This window comes from Aythya ferina (genome assembly GCF_964211825.1).
Source record: "Aythya ferina genome assembly, chromosome: 8".
Taxonomy (NCBI): Eukaryota; Metazoa; Chordata; class Aves; order Anseriformes; family Anatidae; genus Aythya; species Aythya ferina.
Window position 1 is genome coordinate 27,747,987 of NC_140304.1, and position 14,596 is coordinate 27,762,582.

Genomic DNA, 14,596 nt, shown 5'->3' on the forward strand with positions numbered 1-14,596 from the left:
AGAATGAAGAAGTGCCTGCAGTTGTTATGGCTCCCCATGAAGAGGTCCATGAACTGTGCTGTTCATATGGACAATATTTCTGATAAGCTTCAGTTACTCCATTTTCTAACCAAATTTCCATATATTCTATAGAAAAATAAGATAATAACCAACAACAAACAAACAAACACAAAAAACTTCTCCTAGTTGTTTTTCTTCTTATTTCTGTGATCATCAGGACTCTTACTGGATCTGACAACACTCCATCTACCCTTTCTCACCTCTGATAGTAGCTAGCAATGGATGCTTAGGAAAGCCTTCGAGAGCACTGACTGTATAGAGTATCCTTGCTTGCTGTGTGCCCAGCTTTCAGCTTCTCAGTTTGGATTCTTCATCGTCCAGAAGGTGCAGCTGATATGTTGTATAGCACAGCCACGGACAGACCTACTCACAAGGTAGCGTTGCAGAGGGTGCCACTTGTTTATGCATTCTGTGAAGAGTATTTTCTTTCATGTATTTTGAACCTGCTATCTGATTAAATGTTACTGCATGCCTTCAAGTTCTGGTATTGTGAGAAATGGGGAATAATTAATGGTGCAGAGAAAGCGCTAGGGAATAATGGTTGTATATCTGGGTATTGTATATCCTCTCTGTTTTGTTTTTTTTCCCCAAGTTGAGGCTTTGAAAAATGTACAAGCTCTTTTGATTATCTTTGCTGACCTTCTCAGTATCTTTTCCGGCTACATTAGGCCTTTTTTGAGCCGGGAAGCTCAAGGTTGCATGCAAAATTAAAAATACATGTTCATCATGGATTTCCTCTACAGCAACAGATTCTGTTAACCTCAACTGCTCTTTGCAGGCTTCCAGCCTTTGATGTGTTTGAAAAAGTTTTTATTATAAATGTCTTCACTACTTTTATTACCACTGAAGCCTTTAGCGTCAAATCATGGGGCCAGGCTTTTAAGTGTGATGCCCATCAGACATTGTGAATAATAATTGAATGCAAAATAATTGAATGCAAATTTCCAATCATTTGTCAGATTTTCATTATTGCAGGAAGTCTAAAATTTGACTTCAAATTCCTGTCATCAAAACTCATACATAAACATTACTTTCCAAGTACAGTTTATCTTCTAAGCATTATTGCAGTATTCTCTTTGCTTAGATCTTATTTATTTCTGTGCCTTATTAGCAACTATATAGATTCTGTGATTTTTCTGGAACATTCAGTCATAAGGTTTTCCATTATGCCTTATTTGTAATGTCTTAAATTAAACAAATGTATGTGCTTTCAGCTGTGTCCCAGTGGGGGAGTAAATATATGAAAAATAAATTGCTACAGTTGGAACTAATTAATTATTTGATTGGCAGATAAAAACCCTGAATAGGATTTACTCAGTGAGTTGGCTGAGAAGTTTCCTGGTAAGTGATGCAAGTTTCATGGTGAGGTTCAATCCTTGCATGGTGAACTCTTTTAAGACCCTTTTTATGAACTGCATATTGCTGCACGTCCTTTGTTGGTGCTTTTGGCGTGTGTGGTTTGCAATGGGGTGGGAAACCCCTTTTCTTTGCAAAGCAGAATTGGTGTTACACCCTAACTAGCGTGCTTGTTACATGTCTCCTCACCTTCCTCCCCCTGCACTGGCCTTGTATTTTGTCTCATAGATGTTGCAAAGATAACTCTTTTGTGTGCTTTTTTTTTTGTTATCAGCTCCTACTATTCAGGCAGAAAAAAAAAATCCTCAAATATACTAGACTTGCTAGCTGAGAAAAACCACAGGAAACGATCATCTGCAAGTTGTAGAAACACACAGCTTCAAAGCGAGGAAGCCCTGGCTATTGTCATCAGGGTGTAAGCCACAAGAAATGTCAAGCAGCTGGCACTTTGGGCCTCTACGGATACCATCATCAACCAGTGTGCTGTTTCCAGAGCATCCAAGGTCACTGCACATGCTTACGAAGTGCTCCTGTTGTAGCTGCTTGAATAGAAGGTACTGGGACTGGCAAAGTAAGTGTGAGCACGTAATTTGTTAATTAGTGTTTTGAGCTGGCCAGCATGTTATTCCTCCAATGTTGAGACAACTGAAATTAGCACTGGGTATGCTGTACTCTATAACTGCCTGTAGTGAAGTAGTAAAAAAAAACAAAACCCTGCACTAGTCCATGGCTCTAGCTCCATTCTTGAAGGACAGGCTGTGACATTTAAAAGTGTTTCACAAAGTGGAAGGCTTCCTTTGGTGTGCAAACTCAGTGTAAGGAATGATGGGGATGTACTCCAGCAGAAGGCCTAAAGCTAATCAGGCTGCATACATGATGTGAACACTAAAGGGATTTACATCTGTAAGTGCAGTGGTACAGCCTCCTAAGGAAAGTACTCAGCACAGAATTAGTATGAATTATCTCATATCTCATTCTATGTGTAGAAAGCGAAACAAAATATTTTATTGCTAATACAGTATAGGATCACAAAAACTTGGAGGGGAAAAAAAAGACTACCTGTTAAAATTTGGTGTTCTTCTCAAGTGGGTAAGGACCAGTGTAGCACTGCAATGTTTGCTGACTTATGTCAATCACTGATGTAATTAAAATAATTGTTTAGCCCAAGGAAATAACAAATGAGACACTATTTTTTATGTAACTTGAAGATGGCCAAAACCTAAGTGGCAGAAGATAATTCCGAAAAAAGTGTGTTCATTGAAAGCAGTTCATGGTCTACGTTTAAGTGTTCTTGCTGTGATGCTGTAGCTACTAAAGATGTGAGTGAAGCTGAAGAGAACAGCTAAGTTATACAACAGGGCTCCCAAGTCCTGCTTCCAGGTTGGGCAGTTAAGAATTAAGGAAAATGCGAACCAAAATATAACATAGTACCAGGTCTAAAAGACAGCGGTGTAAGTGCTATAATGGAATTAGGTCAGTAGGCCCAGATAAAAAAAAAATTTAATCTTTCTATAGAAACAGTGCACTGTTTTACAAACGTATTCATTTGGTTTTCAGTAATCTTTATGTAAGTACAGCAAATGTTACACAGAGCAGATCCCTCCCCCGCCCCTCCCTGGTCCTTTTGTCCATAGCAAAACTGAAACACAAAAGGCACCAAGCAAGAACTTACTCTAACAGAACTTGACAAGACAGAGATCAGAAGTGATTACAATGTTAAATATCATCCTAACAATCTGAACTGTTATTTAAAATAATTAGTTTCTTAAAAAACAAATTTGGTGTTTGACTTTTCAGTAGTTATAAATCTGCAAAGGTTGAAATCAACACTGCACATTGAGTTCATTTACAATGGTTTGAAAAAAAAACCCAAACCTGCAGCCTTTTGTACAGGTTTGTGTGTATGTGTTCTTAAAAAAGTATCAAAACTGTAGAACTTCCAAATATATTTACATATGTCTGTTAGTTACAGTGTTATCATACACAGCCTTTTCTCTTTTTTCGTCATGCACACAGTGCATGAATTTGCAGAAACAGAGCTTCATACCTTAAAACAGTAAGTGGATTTCTCAGTCATTTTCTTTACTGCCTTTAAATCTAAAATTTGAATAGAAGGATGCTTGATCGTTTATACACAGGCTATGAAGTGAGTATTTTGAGTGCAGGTATTGTAATACATATACTAGGGCTTTAGACACCTCGTTCCATTTTTTTAGTCAAGAATCAAAGTCCAGCTCAGATTATACTGTGATTTTTTTTTTCCCAAAAAGAAAAAAAAAAAAAAAAAAAGAAAAAAAAAATATAATCAGGATTAGCTTCTTCTACTCACTTTACAAAAGTGTGACAAAAGTTACAAAAGCTGTGATTGATGCAAAAAATGCTAGGAAGATTTCTCTAGCTTTTGGTACAGTTCAGGGAGGTGCTATCCAATATGCAGTGCTAGGTGGATATATTCACTTTCTAGGAATTTTTACTCATAGGATGAAATGAGGAAAAACACTGGGTTTTCTACTGAACGACCCAGCCAAACCCCATCACCCCATGACAATTGAATGAGAGACAGACAAAGGTAGGAAATGGCCAGCTCTCTGTGCTAGATGGAATAGATGAAAACCACCAGCTTGGAGAAGGCCCCATTGGTGCGACGAGCTGTCTGAAAAAAGCACAGGAGAGCATGAACTTGCCTTTTGAAGTGGAAGAACAGCACTTGCTGACAAAGAGCTGCAGCGGTTTTGATAGAAAGTGTTTCAAACCTGAATGCAAAGCCTTTTACTAGGGTCTTCCATCTCAGTGCACAGACTTTAAATGTTCTAGGGGAACTGAAAAAATAGCAATTGTGAAGGGAAGGGAAGCTTGTATGGTGAGAGAGATGCTGCTCTGTATTTCTCCTTAAAGCAGTATCCTGGAATCACAAGCAAGCACAAATTACATTCTTCAACAGAAGGAGACCAAAAAAAGAGAAATAACTGCACCAGTAAATGGGTAAATGTGAGTATCCTGACTCCGTATTGCTGCAGAAACAGGCAGGATTATGTAAAACTATTTTGATCTACATTGTTTATTGTAATTATCTTGGGAGAAACAGTGCATATTTTAGCCTCCTTTGTCTTGGGAGACGATGGTAAAACAGCATTGTGCTACTGAGGCCTGGCAGGAGAGAGAAACAAAGTTTGGGAACAGTAGCGAATGAAAGGCAGTTATTAGCGTAGCAGAATGCTCACAACTTTTTCTTCCTGTGACATTTTATTTTTTCAGATACCTTTGAATTACTGACAAAGCTGTGAATTTTTAACCTCCTTGTGTAGTGCTCTGTGTTGCATCGGATCTGCCATGGTGCAGGCTGCTTGTAAGCATTCACGTTCTACATATGGTGAGTCAAGACACTACCCCACAGCCTCTTCTAAATTTGGACTCCTAATCAGTAAGAGTAGGAGGCAAGAAATTAACTGTTATTGGGGTGTTGTTTTTTTTTTTTTTTTTTCCTGATGAGCTAGATAGGACAGCTCATTTTAAGTATCTGAAAGTATATGGCTAATCTACTAATTCTAAACTAATTTGAATGGTGTGAGATGATCAGTGGGGAAAAGCATTTAGATTTATGTTTAGAAAACAAATAAAAATATGCTGAACCAACTTTGTACCAAACTGTAAAAAGCAACAATACAAAATGGAAAAACTGGGCTCTGTAGGAATTCTTCCTGACTAAAATGCTATAAGCAACAGCTCTTAAGTTAAAAGCACTGCAGATGAGCCTGGCTAGACTAGAAATTATATAAAAGCAACCCTTGCAAGCCAGCTTGGAAAACAGGAGCTCTGTTTGTTATGGGAGTGCTTCATTTATCAGCTATCTTACAGTACAGCTGTTTCTTGCTTTGTCTTTAGATTTCAAAGCAAACTTCAAACATCCTGTAAAAATTCAATTATCCCTAATTTTCATAAACATAGTAGTTTTAAAATATATGTATATATTTATATATATGTATATATTTATATGCCTATATCTATCTACACTAGATAGATATACACAGATAATCTATGCACAGCAAGCCAAACATACAAAAAATAAATACTCTCACCCCTCTACTATATTTACAGATCAGATCTTATAATCCAGATTTTGTTAATAAATACTTCTAAACTGCCTGTACAGAATTTGTTTTACTTATGTTGATGGATAGCCACAAAGCATATTCAATATATTTACAAAATATCTATAAATATAGTCTTAAAATAAAGCAATAGCTACTGAACCTTCAGCCTGGCTGGTTATGTACATTGAGTTAGTAGCTCAGCAGTTGCTTATTGACTATCACAAATGGGTAGTGCAACAAGTTAAAATGTGTATAAAAGATTATACATACGAAACTCTCACATCCTTTGGATGTTTGCTGTTCATTATAACTTTGTGGTTACCCTTCTGCAACATAAATAACAATTAAAAAGAAGAAGCAGGTTTTGTGATCCACAGCAAATTTGTTCAGTGCGTTCTGTTTGGAGCAGCAACTGTATCCTCATGGCAACCCGTCATCTTCTAGGCTTAACGCTACACGCTGTGAAGGAAGAAAAACACACTTAAGGAGAAAGTTTTGACTTATGAATTTCGATGCATTAGCAACAGTATCAAAATTTGGTTCTAAGTTGGGTTTCCTGTTAAAAATCTCATATACTACATATGCTGCCTATAAATCTAGGCTTCTGCCTATTCTGTGATTATTGAAATATTAAAAAGTTCTCTTTTTTGTCATTATATGTCAAATAACCAACAATGGAATCAGGTGGAGCTAATTCTGTATATAATCCCTCAACAAAATCAACCACTGTCAGCAAGTTCCTCAGGTACTTACTGCTGGGTAGACATGTCCAATTTGGGCAGTCCGCCCAATGTGGATTTCATCTTCATCTTCCTCTTCTGTTGTCTTCCTATATACTGGATTATCAAAATTCATGCTTTTAGTGTTCTTCCGTTTCCAGTTTCTCCAGATGAGGTATCCCCCCATGCACAGCAAGCCAATAACCACTGAGGAAAGGGGAGAGAAACTGCTGTTAGCTAGGTGAGCTAGTTCTGTGTGGAGTGCAGGAATCTGCTGGGATGCTCCCATCAGTCCTTGCACAACTGTCTGAAAGCCAGAACACTTTGCGTCCTTTCAGTAGTTCCTCTACTCCTTCCCACCCCCAGACTCCTGAAAGTCAGAGGAGTCTATTTACACAAACTTTGAAGGAGACCATACTGAAATATTAAAATCAAATCAGCTTACCAACAGGAATGACAATTCCAACAACAGCTGCTGTCACAGTTGAATCAAAGCCTTGACCATTATTGGAATCTGCAATTACAAAGGTATTGCTGATCATTTCACTTGTTTGCTGGCTTTAAGGTCATATCTAAAGAATGTTTTATGTTAGTAACTGGTTTTCAGCTTATTGGGAAGTTTTTGTTATCAAAGAGTTTACAAAAAGTTTTGCAATAAAATAATCAGGGAGAAAGATAAAAAGCAGATACACACAAATCTGGGCTGGGCTGGGCTGTTTCTTATTAGGAATGAAAACCTATTAATTAATCTATTAAATACCTACTTCAAACATAGACGATTAAAGAACTTAGCTCTGATTGGTTAATTAATACATTTGAAAGGATATTTGTACAAACAGTACTTAGGAGAATGAATTTTAGAAATCAGATTCTGCTTTCTCACGTGCTGTACACAGTGCATTGAATCACTATTACTCCAGATAGACATCCTAGTTAAATAGGGATGATTTACTTTTTGTTTTCCAGATGCAATCCATATTTAGGTACACAGCACTACCAGCAACACTGAAGCTGAACTAGTGGCAGGAACAAGGCAAGAACTAGTATGAATTTGCAGGACCTCATCTCTAGAGTCAGCTTTACAGGTATGGGATGAAAGCCTGCCCTTAAAATCCTGAGTGCCTGGAATCACATCAGCTATGGTAACAGAGGAGTCTGCATAAAGAACATCTAATTCTCCTGCTATGCAACAGGATGGGCCTGCACCTGACCTGGTTATAGCTTAGCTGTTAGGTAAGGTCTCTGATGGTACATGAGTTTCTGCGGTACTGTATATACTGAAAAAGAAAAGAGGAATCTCATTCTCTTACAGTGTTGTGACAAATTGCTGTTTCCGGTGGTCATCTCAGAATCGATCAGGATGGACGGGGTTGGATGAAAACTTGAGGTGGTAACTGTAGCTTCTGATACAGCTTTGGGGATGACTTCAGTGGTGTTATTGGAGCTGCCAGCAGAGGTCATGGTGGAAGCAGTGGTGGTACGCGATGCTGTGGTTGTAGAAACCAGTACAGTTGCTGAAGTAGTTGGAAGATCTGAAAAGCAAAAATGAACATGACATTTAGTGAAAATAAATACACAAAGAAAATCACAAATGGTGAGGTAAATCTGGGGAATACTGTGATGTTTACTGGTTAGGAACAGAAACAGAATTCCAAATCTGTTTGCACATAGAGCACTGATAGTTCTTTACCTGCAGCTACCTGAAATCAAGATTAATTTATCAATAGCAATAAAGTTCTTTGGCTAGAAGATAGTTAAGAAGTTAAAAGAAAAAGCAAAACTTGTTTTGGGGAAGGTACCGAACTTGAACCAGGAACTATTTGCATGTTAGGGAAAACTACAGTGTAATCACCAGACTCATCAGCAATGAATGTGGCCTTTCCAGATCCAGTATCTATAGGGCACTAATGTAGTGAATTTTTATTATTTATTGACCATTCACACTTTTAGTCCTAGGCATCATCACTTTTTTTCCTCTTTCCACTCTATTTTTTCCTGATTATGCTTTCAAAAAATAATGCAGGTTTTCAATAAAGAACAGCACAACATTGTGCTCATAATTCAAACTATGTGGAATACAAAAGCTAATGGCTGTGTTCCACCATCAGGAACATGTACTTTCACTGTAAGTATGGTTTTACTGGGACAGCACAACAGCAATGTCATTGTATTTACCTTTGTAGCATTTCTTCATGTCTGGACCCAGCCGCATGTTGTCAGGACAGGCACACGTGTACTTGGGAGAATGGGGAGAGATCTGAGGTGCAGGAAGACACAGATATTCACAGCCTCCATTTGGCTGGGGGCTGAGCTCACAGGAATCTGGAGCTATTCAAAGATAGAAGAAAAGAGAAATTACTTTCCTAATTATTCATTTTTTGTTCTTGGCAAAGAAACATCAGGTCCTCTAAGAAGACTCTCTTCCACTCCCTACCCCAATTAATTGGTTTGCTTAAACATCTTTACAATTTGGAGTGAAATCTTACACACTATCATAAAAACTGTGAAGAGAGATTAGTGAATAAAAGTTTAAAGGGCTTCGTGTCCCTCTGTTTGCCTTCTTGATCACATGTACTCATTCACAAGTCAATAGTTCAAAATGCTACACAGTAGAGATGACATTTGAACGGCTTATTGATTACCACTAATAATTATGTGGAACATTCACACACTGATACTGAACCAGGAGAGCAGCCTTTGCCCAGCTGTACATTCTTTCACAATTAACAGAAGGTAGAAGTAAGCCATTTTTTCCTCACTGAAATTTCTTAGGTAGTTTCACAGTTATCCTTTGTCAGAAATTGCCTTCCTCTTGTTCTAAAGCAATTTGTTCTAGCAGTTGCTTAAGATTCTGAAGACACATACACAACATGTGTTGCCTGATATACACAGTCCTCATTCTAAAAAGTTCACTTGATGAGTGCTGTGAAAATGGCCAGAGCTTCAGTGCTGGCTGTGAGGGTCTCAAGGGAATGAGGCAGCTCTCCCCAGCTGCCAGACTGCACTGCAGTCTGTGCCACTGCAGCCTCACTGCTGCTGCTAGCGAAGCCAGGCGCTGAGTGCCATTCCTCATGCTCACCTTGCTGTAATACTTCCAGACTGCAGCACAGCCCAAACAGATAATGAATGGCACGCATCAGAGTGATGAGAGTAACTCTGTTATCAAAGATGCTAATTAAACAGCTATTAACAAATCGCAGGCTTTTCAATAAGTGCTGCTGCGGAATTAATTATGCAGGAACTTCAAACATCAGGCATTGATTTCACATTATTACCTGTGCTTTTTCTCTCATCAAGAACCACCAGGAAGCATTTCATTTACTAGCTCAAATAAGTCTGATTTAAGGCCACGAGACCCTGAGGACGACATGTCTTACCTTTGGGCTGCTTTAATTCATGAAATACCACGATGTCATGAGGATTATTGAGATTTTCTGCTAAAACAGAGATGTCCAAGCCATTCAGCCTGTTTGCACTGAAGATTGCTTCATTCTCCAGGTCAGTCCAGAACACTCTGTCCTGCAGGAAATGCATAAAAATTCTGACCCTGCTCAAATCCAATTCAAACTGGATTAAACTCCAGTAATCACAAAATCAATCCATTGCTCTCCTGCCTTGGGACACCTCAGATTCATGGTAGTTTTACCTGCAGCTTTTTTCTTTCAAATACTGTTATCTCTAATGGTTAAAAGCACAGCAACCCTACAGTGGTTATAGGAGTGCTCAGTAAATTGAGCAGCTATGAGACTGACCTGAGGGAGCAGGAATTGGTTACATACAGAAGAGTTGCATCCATTCCGATTCGGAACCTTTTTTTTAATCAATAAAAAATGGACTGGTTCTGATTTTACGAAAGCCCACGAAAGCCCAAAGGGCTACCCTAGAAACTTCTGCTATTTTTCTCCTTTACAGAGATAAGACCTGCGTGAAACAGGTGTCTGTGAAGAAGCCTGTCCCATGATCACACCTGGAAGATAAGTATCTTTTTTTTTTTTTTTTGTATTAGTACCTTTGGTAAGGCCTGCTGTGATTGAAGATGCAAAGTACCTGGTCAAGGAGGTGTACAGGATTGCAGTTATCAAACAGTATTTAGTTGCTCAGTTAGAATTTATCTATATATGCTGCTGCATGCTAAAAAACACATACATTTCAGTAAGGAAAGACACATTTCTGGAGAACAAGGGCAAATTATCAAAAGCAAAAGGCTTGTCTGTTATTCTAACCAGCCATTCAGATAAGGAAAGGTGTACAGAGGTTAGATAATCCAAGAGGTCCTTCCAAGCACTACTGATACAGGATAAAACTATGAGCAGCAACTTCCTGGGGAAACCTGTGTACCAAATCAGATGCCTAGATATCACACACGTTGCATAGGAGGAAAAAGGATTTTCAGGAAGAGGGTTTTACTGTGTCAAAAGCCAGCCTAGTTCAGTGAAATGAAAAGACAGGAAAGAGAAGGACAGGAGGTTGTGACAGACACCTTAACAGGGACCCAACCAGACACCCTTCCCTAATGGGAAAAGCCTAATGCCTTTGTGAAAATAGACGCCTATCTTTGTAGGATCAGAGCTGTAATTGTTTGGCAAGGGACATTTCTCTGATGTGTGGCAGGGTTTGTGTATCGTAACTGGAGCAGTTCAGCTTGAACGAGAATTATCTGACTTTTCCTGAACTAGGTGAACAAAAACACCTTTTTAATGCCAAATCCCCAAACCAGCAATGCACTGTTGCACATTGACTGCAGGGGGAGCCCTGCGAGTACCTTGCTGGCACAGATACTCCCAACTGAAGCCTTCAGGCCCCTGAGACAGGTGAGCACATTTCTGAGGATACTTCTGCAGATACTGAGATGGGCAGAGGGAGCATGCAAACAATCAACCTGCAAGGCCACGCAGCAAGATTTAAGGGGCCGTCCTCCCCTGAGGATTCTGTTAGCACTGGAAAGCGCAACACAAGCATGCAGACGTGGTGTGAAACAAAGATGCTGAGAACAGCAGAGTGCTTGGCAGCAGGCGGAGAGGCTGCTCTGAGCCCATGCAGCTCCTTTCAAAGTCTGACTTGTCAAAAGACACAGGACATGCTGCAGTGGCACTCAGTGAATGGTCATCCCACCTGCTGATCACAGTAAGTGCCTTCTCCTGCCCCCACTAATAGTTTTGGCCTTTGCATGGACAGTTGGCTCAACTCAAATCAAGGGAAAGCCATTACCATTTCCCAGTTACGTGGGAGGCATTGCTCCGGGCACCACCTGCCCTCACGGATTCACTTGTACTCCATTAGGTAAAAGCACGAGACAACGCACTGCTCCTGATTAAGGGCTTTGGAAAACAATTTTCCCTGCTGAACCCACACCAGGTTAATCGGTTTCTATAGCAGCAAACGCCCTCACTGAGCTTTCTGTGCTATGCAAAAGGCAAAGCTTTCAATCAAGAAGAGCTTTGAGACCTCTTGCAGACTCAGTCTGTTCTGTATCCGCTCTTGACTCTTACCTCAAACACTGCTAAGCCGAAAGGATGGCTCAGATCATCAACAGAGGAGATAAGAACTTTTCTGTTGCTGCCATTGAAATCAATGCAGGACAGTGAATGCAATTTGGAGTCTACCCAGTAGAGACGCTGATTCAGCAAATCTGAGAAGTAAAACACAATGAAACAAAATTACACACAGCTCCTGCAACTCTTTTTCTCTTGCCCAGCATGTTTCTCCTGCTGGCAGCATGACTAATCTCTTTATTATTGGGCCTTTTTTTTTTTTTTTTTTTTTTAACTAGTTCTGATTTTGATTCAGTGCCCACATATGCTGGGATAAGACCTTATAAGTAAGATTAAAAAGGAGGAACATTCTGGTGTGTGTGTGTGCCTGGCTAACAGCTTTGTACAATGAGGTTCTTTTGTTACTGGGAGGAGTGGGGCTTCCAGCACTTCGGGCTTCCCAGAGCTGCCCCATCAGTGCCCCTCAGGGAGCAAGAAGCTTCATTGCTCAGGGCTATTCAGTTCTTGGCCTCTTGCTGGAGAACGATGTCTGAGATTGAAATGAAGCATCCCTCTGAGGGAGCTGTGAGATTTACACGTTCTCTGTGATGAAGTCCTGGGTTTCAGAAATCCTTGTACTGCAGGCTGAAGGAATGCTGGTGGTGGGAACATTCCTACCACAGCCAGACATTTTTGGGGAAGGTGCAGGTAAGAGTGGGAGGGAAGGATCCACTGCTATTTAGAATGCTATGAAATTAATTTCTCTTCCTGGAGCAAATCCAGTTATTTTGGATGAGATTCACTAAACTAAGTGCAAGTAGATAAGTGCTAACAAAAAAAACACAAACAATTATATAATTAAACAAGCTATTAATTTCTTAAATACTAAAGGATAACCTTATTTGTTCACGGCAGTAGCACTTCAACGATATGTGATGGTAGTAACATTTTACCCTATGTCCTTTTTATGGCCAGAATTTTCAAACATCAAGCAGAGAACCTCATATCTGTATGGTGTTAAACATACATGGCTGTAGCTCCAGGTGAGGCTGTCCCCTGCTGCCCCAGGAGTGCAAGAAAACTTCCTTTCCACTTCCACAGCTTGGTGCAGCAGTGAGAACAACGCCCTGTGTGCCAGCAGGATGCAGGGTACGGGGTGAGACGGGCTCTGTCTCGCTGCTCCCATCCAGAGAGGCTGGGCAGCCACACTAACAGGGAACGGGTTCTGTATGCTGGGTCTCTTTTCTTGGTGTTCCATGCATTAAGCAGTCCAGTGAATTACCTTGGCGTTGTCTCTGAGACTAGACCAGAGAAACCACTCCTGAAATTTCCCTTTGTCTTAAAACGCACCTAAAAGCAACTCAAGGCTGCTGCGTTATGAGATACAATATCAGGACTGCAGCAACGCTTACCACCTATGCTCGCTACCGAACCAAACTCACGTTGAAGAATTCTGAGTGACGGAGAATTTCCAGGACTTTTGTCTGCAGGTACCTTTGCAAATTTACAGTTTTGTTTTCCTACTTAACAGAAATTAATTTACAATAGCCACAGTGGATAGTGAAGCTCTAACCCGGGCACTTACCAAGCGTGATGCCATTTGGCCACTCGATGTTGTCAGCCACCAGCACTCGCCGCCCCACGCCATTGAGGCCTGCTTTCTCAATCTTGGCTTTGTCTCCCCAGTCAGACCAGTACATGAACCTGAAAGAAACGGGTGCAAGAAAACAGTAAATTGGACCCAAAGGTAAGAAATCTGCGCTACTGATCTGAGTAGGAGTTGCAGTGTTCTCTGCTTGATATAGCAAAGCCCCTCAGTCACTTCAGCTCATTCTGATACACACCTAGCAGAGCAACCACGCTCCTGTCCCACTGGGAACTGTGTCACACAACTTGCACCTGAACATAAACTCTTACCTTGATAATCCCATGCAAACTAACTCCTGGTGTTTCTCCTGGATCTCTAGACTCCACTTAGCTAAATCACCTGTACTCCGGTCAGACTATTTACTTCCCAACATAACCTGTGTGCCCAAACCAGCTCAGGCCCATCTGACACGTGACCTGATATTATTTTCAGAGCGTTAACTGCAGCAGCCTTGCAAAGATTGAGCTGAACCATCTCTTTGAAGCATCTCAGCAGTTCCATTTAAGTTTAATGGGCTTAATTATATTTAAAAGATAAGGGCATCTGTAAGCCTTGATGACAATGAGTAGTGCCTATGTGTTTTTGTCAGGCAGAGAGACGACAGGAATTTTCCTGTTGGCAAAGGGAGTATCTGTAGTTTTCACACCTACCTCCTTGTGGGGTCAACAGCAATGGCTCTCGGCTCACTGAGGTCCCTGTTAAAAAGCGTCCTCCTCCTGCTTCCATCTGCGGTGGCCACCGAGATAGTCTTGTTTCCAGAGTCCGTCCAGTAGATATTCTTATGAACCCAGTCTATTGCCAGCCCTTCAGGAGAGTTCAGCTGGCTGTCTATCAGGATCACCTGCTCAGCTGTGTCGCTCGCTTTGTCTATGTAGGCACTGCAAAGATAAGACTCGTCACTGGACTGACACGCAGCACAGGAAGGGCTCTGCAGATGTGCGTGGGGCCGGGCCTCAGAGACAGCTGAGTGCTGGGCAGCACCACTCCGACCTCACAGGAATAACGTGCTCACGTGGCACGGGGATGGACACAGAAACCTTTATGGCTGCATGCTGCATTCTTCTGTGGCTTTCTCCTACCTTTGTTCTTAACTCCCTCTATCTGGATGGCAGACATGTGCAGGACAGAGAACTGTCAGTTTGCTACCTGCTTCCTGCTATAACTGCACAGGTTAGCAAAACTAGAAAATCAATATGTGGGTGTTATATATATATACGTTATATATATATACATATATATGTTACATATGTA

General features: G+C 40.6%; 2 protein-coding genes across 5 annotated transcripts in view; one reads left to right on the forward strand and one right to left on the reverse strand.

The window, feature by feature from the left end:
• The window catches only part of LOC311440504 (nardilysin-like), a gene marked incomplete at its 5' end in the record, with an annotated part of 33,841 nt that extends 31,112 nt beyond the window's left edge, over positions 1–2,729 (forward strand). The window contains 3 exons of the mRNA XM_084527506.1: positions 218–434; positions 1,351–1,401; positions 1,691–2,729. The remainder of the gene's footprint in view (positions 1–217; positions 435–1,350; positions 1,402–1,690) is intronic.
• A 228-nt stretch (positions 2,730–2,957) lies between these two features.
• Positions 2,958–14,596, reverse strand: part of LRP8 (LDL receptor related protein 8) — a gene marked incomplete at its 5' end in the record, with an annotated part of 168,799 nt that continues 157,160 nt past the window's right edge. For all 4 annotated transcript variants that reach the window (XM_084528448.1, XM_084528447.1, XM_084528449.1 and 1 more), the window contains 9 exons: positions 2,958–5,966; positions 6,261–6,433; positions 6,672–6,740; positions 7,537–7,758; positions 8,402–8,554; positions 9,604–9,745; positions 11,716–11,855; positions 13,283–13,401; positions 13,996–14,223. In XM_084528448.1, the coding sequence (XP_084384574.1) occupies positions 5,928–5,966; positions 6,261–6,433; positions 6,672–6,740; positions 7,537–7,758; positions 8,402–8,554; positions 9,604–9,745; positions 11,716–11,855; positions 13,283–13,401; positions 13,996–14,223 (1,285 nt within the window). In that variant the 3' untranslated portion in view covers positions 2,958–5,927. The remainder of the gene's footprint in view (positions 5,967–6,260; positions 6,434–6,671; positions 6,741–7,536; positions 7,759–8,401; positions 8,555–9,603; positions 9,746–11,715; positions 11,856–13,282; positions 13,402–13,995; positions 14,224–14,596) is intronic.